The 16,870-nt window shown below is 36.5% G+C and overlaps 1 protein-coding gene across 3 annotated transcripts in view; it reads right to left on the reverse strand.

Annotated features, from left to right (window-relative positions):
- The window catches only part of DMXL2 (Dmx like 2), a 146,461-nt gene that overhangs the window by 114,566 nt on the left and 15,025 nt on the right, over positions 1 to 16,870 (reverse strand). For all 3 annotated transcript variants that reach the window (XM_087427218.1, XM_087427215.1, XM_087427225.1), the window contains exon 2: positions 731 to 856. In XM_087427218.1, the coding sequence (XP_087283344.1) occupies positions 731 to 856 (126 nt within the window). The remainder of the gene's footprint in view (positions 1 to 730; positions 857 to 16,870) is intronic.

Raw genomic sequence — 16,870 nt, forward strand, 5'->3', positions numbered from 1 at the left:
ACTTCTAGAACACTAAGACTATTTAAATTACTACAATTATTACAGGAAAAATCTCATTTTTATAGAGACGTTCAACTCTGCTATGCAATACTGGCCTTACTGAATTGCTACAGTATACAGCAAATAAGCTGTATTTACACGTAACTAAAATTTGATGTATATTATGTTTGAAATTTGGGGGGATAAAATTTGAACTATTTCAAAATAAACCCTCTATTTTAAAGTCTGAATGAATGAAGTTTAAGATTCTTCACTCAACAGATAAACTTCCACTAAATTAACAGAAGCTTTACATAGCACCTGTTATATGACAAATATTATATTAGATACTAACAACTTGCTAAATTTCTTGATAAAAATTTGATGGTATTATAATTTGGGAGAGAGAAGTGTTGCTGGGTAGAGAAGATAAAAGTTTACTTCCCTGCTACTGGCTTAATAGCTGCTAGAATCATCAACTGGCAGAATACCAGTAGGCACAGGATTGTGAGGCCTACAGATCTTTCAAGACAGTACACACCTATAGAACAATTAATTATCACATTATCAGTTTAATAGCTCTTTACAGTTTGTATACAATCTATCACTTTACCCACTCTTATCAACAGCCATCTAAGCAAGGTATATTAATAAGAAATTGTAGGCAAGCCTTGTATAAAAGGATAAGAATATTCTGAGATTGTTAAATACATTACAAGATGACATTTAATAAAGGAATTGAATCCCTTACTCTTCCATGTTGGTTAGAACACTCCACACAGCTGACTTGGATGTTTCCATGCTTAGCACCAGGAATTATCTGCACACATTCAAAGTCATTTGCCAAAATAACAATATCACAGCCTGATCCATATGCCTAAAAAGAAAAGTTTTACAATATGTAAGGTATGTAATTTTTGAATGATTATCATATAATAGTTTATCTTAGATCTTGTTGCCATTGTAAAGTATATTTTGAAACATTTTACAAAAATAGTTAATGTAAGAATATTAAGAATATCAATTTCCAAATAAGAACATTAAAAGTCACATCCAAAAAAAAAATAGAGTGATGACACCCCATGCACTATCATTCAACCACTGCTACTAACAGGAGAAGGGTTCTTGCAGTTCTTAAACACTGCAGCCTCTGTCCCACAGGTCACAAATCACTCTGCTTAGAGTTTCTCTCCAAAGCTCATCTCAGTAAACCCTAAAGAATAAAACCTCCATCTGAAAGGAATAAGGCATTGAAGGCTGCAATTGTGTTCCCAGGGATCAAACCAGGCTTGAGAAAGATCAAGATAGAAATCAGATGCATTTTCCAACACAATTCCACATGGCTTAAACAGCTAGTTAAATAGACATGAACCCCCGAGGCAGAATTACATGCACAAGGCAAAGACAACTTAAACTCATCAACTGCCCGAGTGAATCCACGATGCAGCCTGCCGGCCCCTCCCCTCAACCTTTCCAGGCATGAGGGAGAGAGAAAACCAACCCAAAGTGGTCACAAAAAAAAAAAAAAGAAGTTAAATAAAACAAAAAATGAACTGATTTATATAAAATGTTGGCAAATATAACTATATGGTCTGGAAAATAAAATATAACACAAAATTAAGTTCCTGGAAAATTCCTTTCTTCAACATCACTGTAATGAGTAAAACCACATATTCCTATTGCTACACTTCTTGATGTATGCTATTCCTGTTTTGCAACTTTGTGAATTTTATGATGACATAAGGGGCAGAGGGTGGACACATTTTTCTTTTTCTTTCAAACTCGATTTATGATTAAATATTCAAAACAACCTAACAGTCTAATTCTCAAATGAAAAAGTCCCATTAAAAGCAGAGTGTGTATATATATGTGTATATATATATTTATGCGGTGGTATTTTTTCCCACTATTTCTACATCCTTAAGCAATATGATCATGTCCCAGAAAACACAGACAGCCAATAGCGATGCTGACATGTAAGTCAGTGACCTATGCCCTGAAGAGGTCCACACAGGGCTGCTAGTGAAAGAGGGAAGTGGAGATCAAGACCAAAGAGGAAGACAAACATTACTTCTACTGGTTACTAAGACTTCCAACATTGCCAAAATCCTGCTGTAACTAATATAAACCATCTTCAACTCACGTATTTACACATACCAGAAAGTTCACCAAAAGAAAAACAAAGAATTTTTAGCAAAGGAAATATGGAAAAAAAATCACTCACAGGAGAAAATAACTACTTATATTCTTACAGACAAGGCAGATTTGCTATACCATGCATTCAAGAAAGCTAAACTGAAAGGGAATATGGAGAATGGGCAGAAATGTTTGTATCACCATGCTAATCTTTAAAATTATATTATTAATCCTCATCACTAGAAAAAAAAGAAAAAAAAATTCTGTAACTATGTATGGTGATGGATGTTAACTGGACTTACTGTGATGATCATTTTGCAATGTATAGAAATAGCCTATCACTATGTTTTACACTTGAAATATAATATTATATGTCAATTATACCTCAATTAAAAAATTATATCATTAAAATAACAAAAATAATCTTAACCTTGAAGAACACTTCACAATTTCCAAAGTGCTTTAGAGCATTATCTCAGCAAAGTGGACTGACGGAAAGCACAGACTTTACCTCGTTTGGAATCACACGCACAGGGTTTTCGATTTGGGCTCTGCCATACTGTGTGATCTTAAGTTACTTAAGCTCTCTGAGTTCTGCCATACTGTGTGATCTTAAGTAAGTTACTTAAGCTCTCTGAGCATCTCCTTGTGGTAAAACTGAAGAAATAATAATCATCTCTTAGGATAACTGTGAAAATTAAAATAGAAAATCTATTTGCATAGTTTTAATCTATTGCTTAGCACACATCATTCATTTAAGAAACAAAACAGGGCACGATGTCCCAAGCCTGGGCTAAGAACTGGGGATACAAAATCACAAGATATAGTCCCAGTGAGTCTCATTTGCAGATGACCAAGTGAATCACCAATCACAGCTAAATGACCAACTGCCACGACAGAGATATCCACACAATACCAGCAGAAGACAGAAGGTACTCAATTAAAGTTGTATCACTCCCCTTTAGTCCTGGCAACAAACTTGGAAGGAAGACATTATCATTGTATAAAGAAAGATTCAAGGTCATTAATTTGCCCAAGATTACAATTAGTAAATGGAAGATGTTCAAACTCAGGTCCTTACAATTCTTAATCTCTTTTCCCCTATATTACATGTCAAAGAGACATAAAATATTCCAGATACATATTAGTATAGTTGCTTCTCTAAAGATGGGCCACCCCTAGCAACTGCTACCATAGACAGGCTCTTACTGCTCAGTCACCAAAAAGAGTATTTACTCTTCCCTAGATATCCATAATTGCCCGATCTTTTCCAGAGGACATGTACCATACTCCTTAGCTATAGAGTATCTTGCCATTTTTTTGATCCTGCATTAGTTCTTGAACCTGGCTGCATCAAAATCACCTAAGGAACTCGTTAAACATACAGATTGCTTGGTCTCACCCAGACTTCCTAAATCAGAATCTCCACGGATAAAAGAATTTGGCAATATCTACCAGAATTTTAAATACAATATACCCTTTGATTGAACAAGTACCTATTTTACCCTATAAGTCTATTTACAAAAGTTTGCCAAAATATCTGTAGAAGGATATTCATTGCCTTTTATAGCAGGAAAACTGAAAATAATCATACCATCCATTAGCAGGGGAGTGGTTAAATAAATTACTGAATATCCATACACTGGAATACTATGAAGCTACTAAAAGTCTGGAGACCATTAGTTTAAAATGGTCTCAAATCCCTCATCAAACTAGTAACTCTCATCAAAATGGAACAATTACATCTGGTATTGGTTTCCCGTGGAACCACAACTAGGCAATGCCTATAATTTTATATAACATCCATGGTCACAGCTAGAACAAAACCCCCTAAACTACTGCACACTAACAGCTTGCAAAATTACAGAGGAAGAATATTATTATTCTTTCTCTAAAGAGTCTAAAGCACAAATACCCCAAGTGAGGAAGAACAGGGGACTCAGTCAGTACTGAATCACATGCATTCTATAATTGAAGGCTCACAAGATTTTAATGATTCATACGAACGTGTGTTTAACGTCTGTCTGGTTCCCACTACACTGAAAGGTCCATGTCCTGTTTATCATTGCAGTCCCAACACCTAGTACCTAAGCTGCCCTCAATAAATATGTATATAACAAATAAGTAATTCAAAATCTTCCTACTTTCTGGCTCCAGAAGTCTAAGTACCTGGAAACTTGGTCAAAGAACATGCAGTTCAGACAGCTGACACAATCTTATTGCTAATAATTTGGCCAAGTTTATGACAGTAGCTATACAAGGAGAGAGAGAGAGATTTGGGCTGATTTTCCAGCCTAACAGTAGGTATCGTGGATTTAGAAGACCTACCAGAATGGAATCTACCAAAGCCTTCCTTAATAATTTACCATTTAGTGAATACCTACTATCATCAGGCAGTCTGCTAGGGTCTTTACGAACATTACATCTTCATATATATATGGTCCCCTTTTAAAGATGAAGAAATTGAAGCCCAGAAAGGGTAAGTAATTTGCCCAAGTTCATAGAGTAAGGATTCATTTGCTTCATAATGAAGCTCCTGCTCTTTCCACTGCATCACCCCACCTCTCCTCCACTAAGATGTCTTGTTAGCGCTAGAAGGTCCATGTTCATCTTTGTAATCCCAAGAAATTTACCACAGCACCTAGCAGGGAGGGAGCACTCAGTAAAGACCAATAGCTGAGAAGGTTTACACAAAATCTGTAATTACTCAAGACATTCCCATTCTTTCAATTTTCAGTCAAAAGTTATTTTGTTCCATTTTTTTTTTTTTCAAAAGGTCTCAGGAGGTCTCTGAACTCCTGGAAATTATATTTAAAGTCATGTCAGTGTGCTTGTTTTCCCTGCAATCACAGATCTCATTAGTTTGTCCAAAGAAATCTCTTCCTTAGACAAAGTGCATGGTGTGTCACATTATCCCACAATAATTCTATGGAAGCTAAAAACTTGGGTATTTGTTATTACCAAGATTCTTTTCTACATTTTTAGTAGTGACACCCAAAATTCCATTAGAAGAGCCTTGCCAATTAGTTGAGGCTGAAAAACAAAGTTACTCTCTTCCTTTACCTTATTAAAATGTTATACTTGATGAAAAAACCTTAAATATCATCTTCTAAAGTCATGAAGTGCTCTGAATTAACAGACTATCATTACCATAATAAAGATATTGCTGCCTTCTCTAGAGGGTTCAATGTTATTGCGAACAATGATTAAGTGTATCTGAATAAACATGACACACTCATTGTCTTCTCTAACTTCAGTTTTATATATAATTGCCTTGACTACATTATTTTCAGAAAAGCAAACAAATACTCACATCCCACAAACACTGTTCTAATTTCTCAGATTTCCTTTAAGTCTTAGATAAATTGAAGTGTAAAGTACAGACATTTTTTAAAAAATCGTACACGAACATGACCTTTCTTATGAGAATATAGAGTACAAACAGATTAATTATATTGGCATTTTCTATGGAGTATTTGGATGCTTAACATCCTTGTAATTACAAAGTTTGAGACCATTGACAACTGATGACAGATGTGTCCACATTTAAAAGTACAGATGAATCAAGAGGTACTAAGCATGTTGAGAGGTTTATCTAATTTAACAAGGTATTGTAGTCTTACCAAGTATACTCTACCTAGAGTGTTACTGTTAAACTCCCACCTCTCCCTGAGAGTGAGTTTTGACTCATGTAAGTATGTTCACTCTTCTACAAATGAGGGCACATGTTATTAAGAGTTAGAAAAATAATTACAAGAATTACAAGAACGACGGGCTGGCGCAGTGGCACAGCGGTTAAGTTCACGTGCTCTGCTTTGGCGGCCCGGGGTTCAGAGGTTCAGATCCCAGGCGCAGACCTACGCACTGCTCATCAAGCCATGCTGTGGCAGGCATCCCATATAACGTAGAGGAAGATGGGCACGGATGTTACCCCAGGGCCAATCTTCCTCAGCAAAAAGAGGAGGATTGGCAACAGATGTTAGGCCAGGGCTAATCTTCCTCACAAAAAAAAGAAGAAGAAGAAGAATTACAAGAACAAGGTACCATTTATTGAAAGCCTACTGGGTAACAGGTATTGTACTATGCATTCTATACTCCTAGTCATTTTTACAAGTCTGCAGTAATCTTAGAAGTTGGTTATTAATCCCACTTTAATATAAGGAAAAGGAAGTTTATAGGATTAAATCAAATTCCTAAGCCACAAGGTAAATACGTGGCTGGGAGGCAAATTTAGGTCTCTTTACACTGTTTTATCCACTTTCCTAATGACCATCTTAAATCATTTTGTTTTCTATTGCTCAAATTTTTGTTCTTCTTATTGGTTAACTACGTAAATTCATTTAAATTCTTCAGTTCTGCTGTGATCTTTACTCCATAAGCAAACAAAAAGCTAAAGATAAAACAGGGTTGTCTGAGCTTTGATGGTTACTTGGCTGTACCAAGATATCTTCAAAAAATAGTCTTAAGAGGCCAATCTTGACCTATGAAAAATCTTACAACTAAGAAAACAAAGCACAGATGAACATAATTTCCCAAGAAAACATTCTTTCCCTCTCTTCATTTTAGTCACCTAATTAAAATCGTAACTGCTCATGATACTCTCAGAATTAAAACTTAGGGGCCGTGGTGACGGAGCGGTTAAGTGCGCGTGCTCCGCTGCGTGGCCTGGGGTTCACCAGTTCGGATTCTCGGCGCGCACCGATGCACCGACGCACCGCTTGTCAAGACATGCTGTGGCGGCGTCCCATATAAAGTAGAGAAAGATGAGCACAGATGTTAGCCCAGGGCCAGTCTTCCTCAGCAAAAAGAGGAGGATTGGCATCAGGGCATCAGATGTTAGCTCAGGGTTGATCTTCCTCACCAAAAAAAAAAAAAAAAAAAAAAAGAATTAAAAATTAACTTCTAAAATGAACAGATTTGGGCCGGCCCCGTGGCTTGGTGGTTGGGTGCTCGCGCTCCGCTGCTGGCGGCCCGGGTTCGGATCCCGGGCGCGCACCGACGCACCACTTCTCCGGCTATGCTGGGGCCGCGTCCCACATGCAGCAGCTGGAAGGATGTGCAGCTGTGACATACAACTATCTACTGGGGCTTGGGGGGGAAAAAAATAAATAAATAAAATCTTTAAAATGAACAGATTTCTTTATTGAGTGGGTCCCTTATTAAGCTAGAACTTGCATACATCACTTATCCATTAAAGCCATCTACAACCTAGATAAACCATTTAAAATGTTTAATCTTAGTTTTCAGTAACAAGATTTTTTTTTATAGAGAAAATAACACATGTACTAAATTAAAAACTAAATAGGAAAATTAAGTCCCCTTAGCCTTAACTATCTCTCCTCATTCCCAAAGAGCAATCACTTAAGAGTTACCTATGAACCTTCTCTGAAATGTTTAGCATATATACAAGTCTATCTATATATAAATATTTTTTAACATAAAGAGATTATGTTGTACACAATTCTGCAACTTTTTTCCATTTAATTAACAATACATCTTGAGGAACTTTCCTATCAGCACAGAAAGAATTACCTCAGTCTTCTTAAGAGGTTGCATAATATTCCATTTTGTGGCTTTGCCACAATTAATTTAGATTGTTTCCAGTCTTTTACCATTGCAAAAAAGAATGCTTTAGTGAACACCTATGTATATGATATTATGCATATATGTGCAATTATACTCATAGGATAAATTCTAAAACATAATTTGCTGAGTCAGTGATTAAAATTAATTACTGCACATTACCCTCCAAAGATTATACTCCCCATGTGTATAAAAGTACCTGTTTCTCCACTTCCTCACTAACCTAATCATTATCAAATGTTTTAATCTTTCCAATCCAACAAAACCTGGCATCCCCCTGTTGTTTTAATTTGTATTTTTATTAGGAGGAAAGTTGTACATCTTTTCATATATTTATCAACCATTTATATTTCCTTCTCTGCAAACTGACTATTCATGTTATTGGTCCATTTTTTAACTGGGTCTTTAGTCTTGTTTTAAATGATTTATAAGAGCTCTTTACAGATTAAGGAAATTCACTCTTTGTTATATATAGCTAACAACTTGGGAGTTTTTTTTAATAAAATGCCTAAACTAAAGTTATATTAAGGCCTAAACATATTAAGGAAAGGATAACATTATTTTTTTAATTGAGGTAGTACATTTATATAATACACAATTCCATTTTTTTTTTTTTTAAAGATTTTATTTATTTTTCCCCCAAAGCCCCGGTAGATAGTTGTATGTCGTAGTTGCACATCCATTCTAGTTGCTGTATGTGGGACGCGGCCTCAGCATGGCTGGAGAAGCGGTGTGTCGGTGCTCGCCCGGGATCCGAACCCGGGCCGCCAGCAGCGGAGCGCGCGCACTTAACCGCTAAGCCACGGGGCCGGCCCCACAATTCCAATTTGAAAAGTTTTATAAATAGATCACAAAGGCCATGGAGTATTTTAAAGGTCCAATTATGGATTACCAGGAAACTTTATAGATTTATGTATAAAAAATACACATACTTGACTTAATGAGAGTTCTCAAAATGAAATTTAAGTCTACAAAATAATAGTACTTATTTTCAGCAATATATTCCATCAGCCTCATTTGTCTTTCTACAAGTTTCTACCTAAAGTTTCTACCCTTACCATTCTCAACTACTGACCACCACCTCCAGCCCCCAAAATAAATAAGCCTCCTGTCATTCAGATAGAAGTCCACACTACAGTTAGAAAAGGGGGGAGAGGGTAGTACTTGAATAAGAAGCTCTTCTTTCCACATGACTAAGAACACAACCAATCTAACATCCTCAAGTCCACTCAAGAATGCTGAATGAGCAGAATAAATGAGAAACTAAATAAGTATGCAAAAAGCTTACAGCAAAAGTATTACCCATGTCAACGACAGGTGAAGCAATGTCGGAAATAATCTAATAATGACTACTTGTGTGGTAATCAAAGGAACTGTTGCATTTAGAAACAACTCACATCAGGAAATGCAAAACTAACAGACCACTTTTAAGGAGCAATAGAAAAAAGCCAAGCTGTAAGTGGCATGCTGTGTGAAACATAAGACAAAGCTTAATAATACGTAAAAACAAAAATCCATGGCAAAAAAAAAAAAAACAAGAAAATATTACAAGTGTTTGTGATTAAGTGGTAAGAGACAAAATGAATTCTTTTTAACTTCTTCCTAACGACCCAAAGAAGCAATGGATCTGAAAGTAGAACTTTAATTAAAATTAAAACTTTAAATTTAAAAAGAACTATTTTTAATATTAGTCAAAAACTAGCCTATTTTGATAATTTACTAACAAAATAGATAAAGCTATAAGAAACTTCTAAATACCAAGCTAAAGAGAACCACAGACTCCTGCAGTCCAAACTAAGCCTATTTCTATAGCCCTAAACATAGAACAAAAACATGGCTTTTTTAATTTACTGATCCTAGTAATATCTGAAAGGAAAAAGAGAACTTGAAAAGAGAAATATGCAGTAATTAATTAATTTGCTCTAATTAACCATTACAAAACCAGCTCTATCTCCAGCTTGCCCACATTCTCATTAAAAGGTAAGTCTGGAAGTGGAAACCAAAAATCATCTCTCTCATAAATAACTATTTTATGTCAATGCTAAGAATAAACCATTCAAAGCATTAATTATCAAAATTTCTAAAGGAGGGGCCTGGCCTGGGTGCACAGTGGTTAAGTGCGCGCACTCCACTTCAGTGGTCCAGGGTTCACAGGTTCAGGTCCCAGGTGTGGACCTATGCACCGCTTATCAAGCTATGCTGTGGCAGGCGTCCCACATATTAAAAAAGTAGAGGAAGATGGGCACAGATGTTAGCCCAGGGCCAATGTTCCTCAGCAAAAAGAGGAGGATTGGCAACAGATGTTAGCTCAGGGCTAATCTTCCTCACCAAAAAAAAAAAAAAAAAAAAAAACTAAAGGAAATCATAGCAATACCAGTAAAAATAAGTCCCATGGACTGGCCACCACATATAAAAACCTAGAGTCACCTTTCAGCCTCATATTTGTTCTCTAAAGCTTGGGATATATAACAATTTGCCTCATAAATAATAATGAAGTAAAATACTACTTTTTAAAATGGCTAATTCTAGAAAAATGGAATGAACATTTTTTGGCCATTAAATTACTAGAAACAGAGAAACTAAGTGACCCAACATTTTGTTTCTTAATTTGTTAATACATTTTACATTTGAAAGAATTTTAAAGTTAATAGTATATTATGTGATGTGCAGCAATATTAATATGTAATGTTTATGACAACTTTCAATTATTTTGCAACTACTGGAAATTTCCAGAAAATCATTTAAACTAAATGTTGATATTTTGAGGGAGATGGTCCTGTTAGTGTTCAAAAAAATACCTCCCAAATAATACGATCAAACTATTAAATTGTATTAAACTTACAATACCTTCAACTTGATGGAAAGAGTACATTCCTGAGAATCTAGAGGGGCTAATACTATAACAATGGGCAAATCACAATCTCTCCATAGATACTTCCTTTATCAGCCAAACAAAAGACTGTCTATATCAATTTTGAGACCCCTTTCAAACTTGTAAGCTGTAATTCTGTGTGCACAAATTTGATTCAAAAAGTCCTGATAAAAAGATTAAACAACCTAGTGTGCACTATTTTACATAGAGCCCCAGCTAAATGTTCTTTATCTTGTAACTGTTTCCCCTACTCACAGCTGACAGAATGCAAGGATGGTCCAGAATAAAGACCAGTGGCTAACAGCCAGTTGAAAAAGATGAGCCAAACCAATCAAAGTCCACTCTGGGGAATTTAAACCAAAAGACCCAGAGTTAGCAGGAAGAGCTGAGCTGAAAAGTCATACATATTCAGGAATAAAGCAGCCATTAAGAACCATGTGCAATGTGAAACTGAAACCACCGGTTTGAGAAGTGAACGGTTCAGATATCCAGAAACAAGAACTCATGAGAAAACAAGTATATAAAATTCCTAAAAGAAAGCAGTCTTACCTGAAATTTATATAATGTTATAAACCAATGTTATTGCAATAAAAAAAAAATTTTTTTTAAATAGTCTTGATTCTACCAGCTTTTTAGTTCCAATCACTCTGAAGCCCAACTGCCCTTCCTTGATAGCTCATTGTGTATCCTAACATAAATCTTGCTTTTACTCCAGTTATCTGTCCTTTGCTCTGACTAAAACAAAAACTGGTACAAAGATGTGGGACAGTCAGAGCGGGGCTTCAAAGAAAACATGGCACTGGCCATGATATTAGAGTAAGGAATGCAGTGACGATGCTAGGATGGAAAACTAGCAAAACAGAATGGATAATAGAGATACAGTTACTAAAGGAGTCATCTGTGATCCCTTGGGACCCAGAATATGCACCTAGAGAGAATAAGGCTTCGGAGCGCTGGCTAGCCAAACGTACTTGTTTCAGCCTTAAATAAAGAACAGCCAAAAACAACAATATGGTGCACCTATCACTCTCATACACTATTGCAGTATAAAACAACACAATTTTTCTGGAAAACAATTTAGTAATATGAATTAAGAGACTATATAGAGATTTAAGTACTTTGATTCATTAAGTCTATTTCTAGGACTCTATCCTAAGAAAACATTCAGACACGCAAACAAACATTACAATTAGTACTAAGATGTTTATTGCAGCATTATTTAAAGTAGTAAAAAAAATGGAAACAACCTAACCATCCTATAATAGGAAAATTATGCTTTATCATATCAAGTACATTGTGCATCTTACTCACAGACCTTTCTAGGCAAAAGTCCTGCACCCACAGTCCTTCGGAAAGGGCAGCTTTGGCAGACACATGACCAACACACACTATATAATTGATGGGACCAGGGTTTGACACTTGATTCCAAGGCCAAGGATTTAATACCAAAGGCTACAGGCTGGCCAGCAATCTAAGATATGGCCTGGCTTTAAAAGGCTGGACCGGATTCCACTTTCTGGATATTCAACTAGGAAACACCAAGAAACTCAGCACGTAGGAACAAGCACTAAAGCCAAAGAGCTTCATGTACTCAGAGGCCAGTGCAGTCCCTGGGGTCCTCATGCAAGCCAGTTTTAATGGATCCAACACAGAGAGGCCAAGACACTCTAAGAGCCACATTGCCCACTAGAGACAGAGTACCAGTCCCCAGAGCTGACCAAGTTCCTGATACTGAGGCCCAGCTGTACTACAACTTGTGTTACTAGATTCTTGGAAGACTTGTCTTCTATTCCTCTTCTGTATTCTTACAATGAAGTCCCCATTACTTAAGGCAATTTGTTTCTTGACTTGTTCCATTTAACTCTCAACAAGTATTTATAGCATGATGACTGTTGGGGATTCAAGGCAACAAATGTTTACTGAGCAATTACTCTGGACCAGGCACAAAGCATAATGCAGTGGAAAATAGACAGGGTCTCTGATACATGAAGTGGACATTTCACCAGGGTAGCAGAGAGGTGGACGACAAGTTTTTGTTTTTATTTTTTTAATTTGCAAAGAAGGCTTGAGATTCTGATTAAAAATAGCAGAGCAAAAATAGCAAATGTGCATCTGTACCCACTCCCTCACAAAACTCCTCTGACCCAATTTTTTTCTTTTTAATTTACAGGTGTACATAAAACAAATATACATCACAAAGAATAAACTAAAATGAACTTGTGTGTAACCACCACACAAAAACAAAGAGAATTATTTCCAGCCACCCAAAACACTTCTCTCCCTCAGGCAGAAGAAGCACCAGCCTGACCTTTTGGGAAATCACTTCCTTGCTTTTCTCTGTAGTTTTCTACCTCTGCATGCATGCCTAAACAATATGGTTTAGTTTTGCCCGCCCTTTGAACACTGTATAAATGAAATCATACTGTATGTATTGTGTCTTGCTCTTTTCATGAACATTTGGTCAGAGGTTTATTCATAGTACATGTGGCCGTGATTCATTCATTTTCACTACCTAGGGCCGGCCCCGTGGTGTAGCAGTTAAGTGCCCACGCTCCTCTGCTGGTGACCCGGGGTTCGGATCCCGGGCACGCACCGATGCACCGCTTGTCAGGCCATGCTGTGGCAGCGTCCCACGTAAAGTGGAGGAAGATGGGCACGGATGTTAGCTCAGGGCCAGTCTTCCTCAGCAAAAAAGAGGAGGATTGGCATGGATGTTAGCTCAGGGCTGATCTTCCTCACAAAAAAAAAAAAACATTTTCACTGCCTATTAATATTCCCTTGTATATACCACAATGTATCTATTCTAATGTCCATGGACAGTTTGCCTATTATAAACAATGCCGCTCTGAACATTCCTGTAGAGATATCCCGCATATGCACATGTATTTCTCTAGAATATACATACAGAAGAGGAACTGATGGACCATAGAGTATGTATATCTTAAATTTTGGTATATGATGATAAATCATTTTCCAAAGTAGTTGTACCAATTAACAGTCTCACTAGCAATGTATGAGAATTTCCATTTCTGGACATCCTTGCCATTATCAGACATGTCAGATTAATCTCTTGCAAATGTGGTAGCTACGCAATAGTATTTCCTGATTTCAATTTGCATTTTCAGTTACTAATGAGGTGGAGTCCCTTTTCATATGTTTACTGGTCATCTAGATTTTCTCTTTTTGCAAAGTGCCTGTTCAAGACTTTCATCCATTTTCTATTAAGTTCTCAGTCATTTCTTTATTGATTTGTACACATTTTTATATTGTGGATACTAGTCCTTCGTCAAATATATGTACTGCAATTATCTTCTCCAACTCCACAGCTTGCATTTTCGCTCTTAATATTATCTCTGAGGAACAGAAGTACTTAATTTTAAAGTAGTCCGATTTATCGATATTTTCTTTCATGGTTATGGTACTTTTTCTTTTAATTTTGTATCTTGATATAATTTCAAGCTTAGAAAAAGTTGTAGGAATAGTATACAGAAATTCCTGTACACCCTTATCTGGATTCTCCAAATGTCCATATTTTACCACATTTCCTTTACCCTTTTCTCTATGTACACATATATGTATTTTTTCCAAATCACCTGAGAGTTGCAGACATGATTTCCTTTTATTCCTTAATACTTTAGTGTGTGTTTTCTTTAAAAAAAAAATTCTTAAATAACCACAGTATAATTATAAAAATCAGGAAATACCAATACATTACTATTATTTAATCTCTAGAGCTTAGTTAGATTCTCCAACTGTTGCATTAGTGTCCTTCACAGCAAAGTAAAATCCCAGGTTACATGTTTAGTTATCATGTCTATTTAGACTCTGGCATAATTCCTCATTCTTTGTCTTTCATGACATTAACAGTTTTGAAGAGAACATGCCAGTTATTTAGTAGATGTCTCAAAATTTGAGTTCGTCTGATGTTTCCTCATGATTAGATTCAAGTATGCATTTTGAGCAAGAATATCACAGAAATGTGCCCAAGTTATTCTCACTGCATTTTATCAAGATTTTATCAAGATTAGTACCATATAGCCTAGGTGTATAGGAGGCTATACCATCCAGGTTTGTGTATGTACACTCTATAATGTTCACACAATGACAAAATCGCCTAAGGAAGCATTTCTCCAAACGTATCCTCGTCGTTAAGCAGTGCATGACTGTATTACTATGATGGTTGCCAAATTGTAATTTTCTAACTCTATCATTTCATTATTTATTAGCTGGCTTTCTTCTGTAAGGAAGAGTTTTCCTTATTTATTTTTGTACTTATATTAGTAAGGATCATGGATTCTTATCTCATTCAAAGGGTTATAATCCATTACTATCACTTATTTTCATGCACAAATTGTCCCAGATTTGGCCAGCAGGAATCCTTCAAGCTAGCTCCCGTGTTCTTCTAACACGTTCTCATCCTTCTTTGAGTAATTCCTTCCTTTCTGGTACAACAAGAGATTCCAGACTCATCTTGTGCTTTCCCTGCTCCAGCCTAGAATCAGCTATTTCTCCAAAGAATGCTGTTTCCTTTTAGTGAAGAATAGTATTTAGAAACCAAGATCTAGACGTCAGGTGTGTTTATTGCTACTGGGGTAAAACTGATTCTAGACCCTCTCAGTTGACAGACTAGGAAATAGATATGCGGGTTTATGTGTGCATGTATGTATGTATGTATGTATGTATACGTAGATACCCACACACATTGCCAACTCTCCACTGAAAGGCTTAGAAGCAATGACACCCCAGGACATGCACACATCCCCACCATATCTATACATCTCTATACCAATACATCACTGCTCTCTCGCTTGCTGATTATATATAAATATATACACAAACCTATATACTCATTATACTATAAACACATTACATATACATATATGGATACATACACACATATATAAAGTCACACTGATGAGTCTAATCCGATTCTATCCACCACAGGATTCACTCTAGCCTTCCTACTTTCCATATTTGTAACTCCCTTCTTTACTAATGAGAAACCTGGCTCACATCACCCAAAATACATTTATTTATCTGCAATTGTGGTATATTTGGTGTTTTGTTTAAGAAATCTTTTACAATCTGAAGGTCATGAATAATTTTCTATATTACCTTCTAAAATCTTTATTGTTCTGTCTTTTGCATCTAGATCTATAATCTACCTGGAGTTCATTTTTGTGTATGGGGTGAGATAGGAGCCAAGTTTTATTTCTTTCCTATACAGATAACAAAATGTCCCAGAACCACTGATTGAAAAGATCAACCATTCTGTACTACTCTACCAGGTCATCTTTTTTGTGTGTATATGTGTGAGGAAGATCAGCCCTGAGCTAACATCCATGCAAATCCTCCTCGTTTTTGCTGAGGAAGACCAGCCCTGAGCTAACATCTATAGCCAATCCTCCTCCTTTTTTTTTCCCCCTTTTTCTCCCCAAAGCCCCAGTAGATAGTTGTATGTCATAGTTGCACATCCTTCTAGTTGCTGTATGTGGGACACCGCCTCAGCATGACTAGACAAGCGGTGCATCGGTGCGGGCCTGGGATCCGAACCTGGGCCGCCAGTAGCGGAGTGCCCGCACTTAACCGCTAAGCCACGAGGCCGGCCCCTACCATGTCATCTTTGATATAAATCAAGCATCAGCAAATGTGTGAGTTTGTTTGTCAACTGTTTGTGCTGCTGTCACTCTGGTGTATCTATTCTTAGGCCACCATATGATATCTTAATGACTACAACTTTGTAAGTCTTGAGCTGGTAGAAGTCCTCTCATTTTATTGTTCTTCAAGATTGCCTTATCTATTCTTGGCCCTATCTATTTCCATAAAATTTAGCATCATTCTGTCAAATTCCACAAAATCCTCTTAAGATTTTGATTGGGAATACATCAAAGCTATAAATCAGCTTGGAAAGAACTGATACCTTTACAGTAATGAATCTTCCAGCCCATAAACATGGTATTTATCTCCCTTTATTTCAGTCTCTCAATAAAGCTTTATTTATAGAAGTCTTCTACGTGCACTATTAGACATAGTGCTATGTCCATGATATTTTTTGATGGTATGAAAAATGGTATCATAGTTCCAGTTCTGAGTAAGAACCACAACAAATTATGTCTCTCACCCAGAATGCAATCATAAAACATGGACAGAAGGCATGGAACAGCTATTGGAGGACTCTGAAAAGTAAATGGTAGCAGGTGAACCAGGAAAAAAGAATCTGAAGTCCACTGTACCAGCAGAGAGTTTAAAGTTAGGATGAAACCAAGAAGCAAAAAAAGAGAGCTCCAGAAGAAGCCATTT

Source organism: Ceratotherium simum, chromosome 3 (genome assembly GCF_057802395.1).
Source record: "Ceratotherium simum simum isolate JZ-2026a chromosome 3, ASM5780239v1, whole genome shotgun sequence".
Lineage (NCBI taxonomy): Eukaryota > Metazoa > Chordata > Mammalia > Perissodactyla > Rhinocerotidae > Ceratotherium > Ceratotherium simum.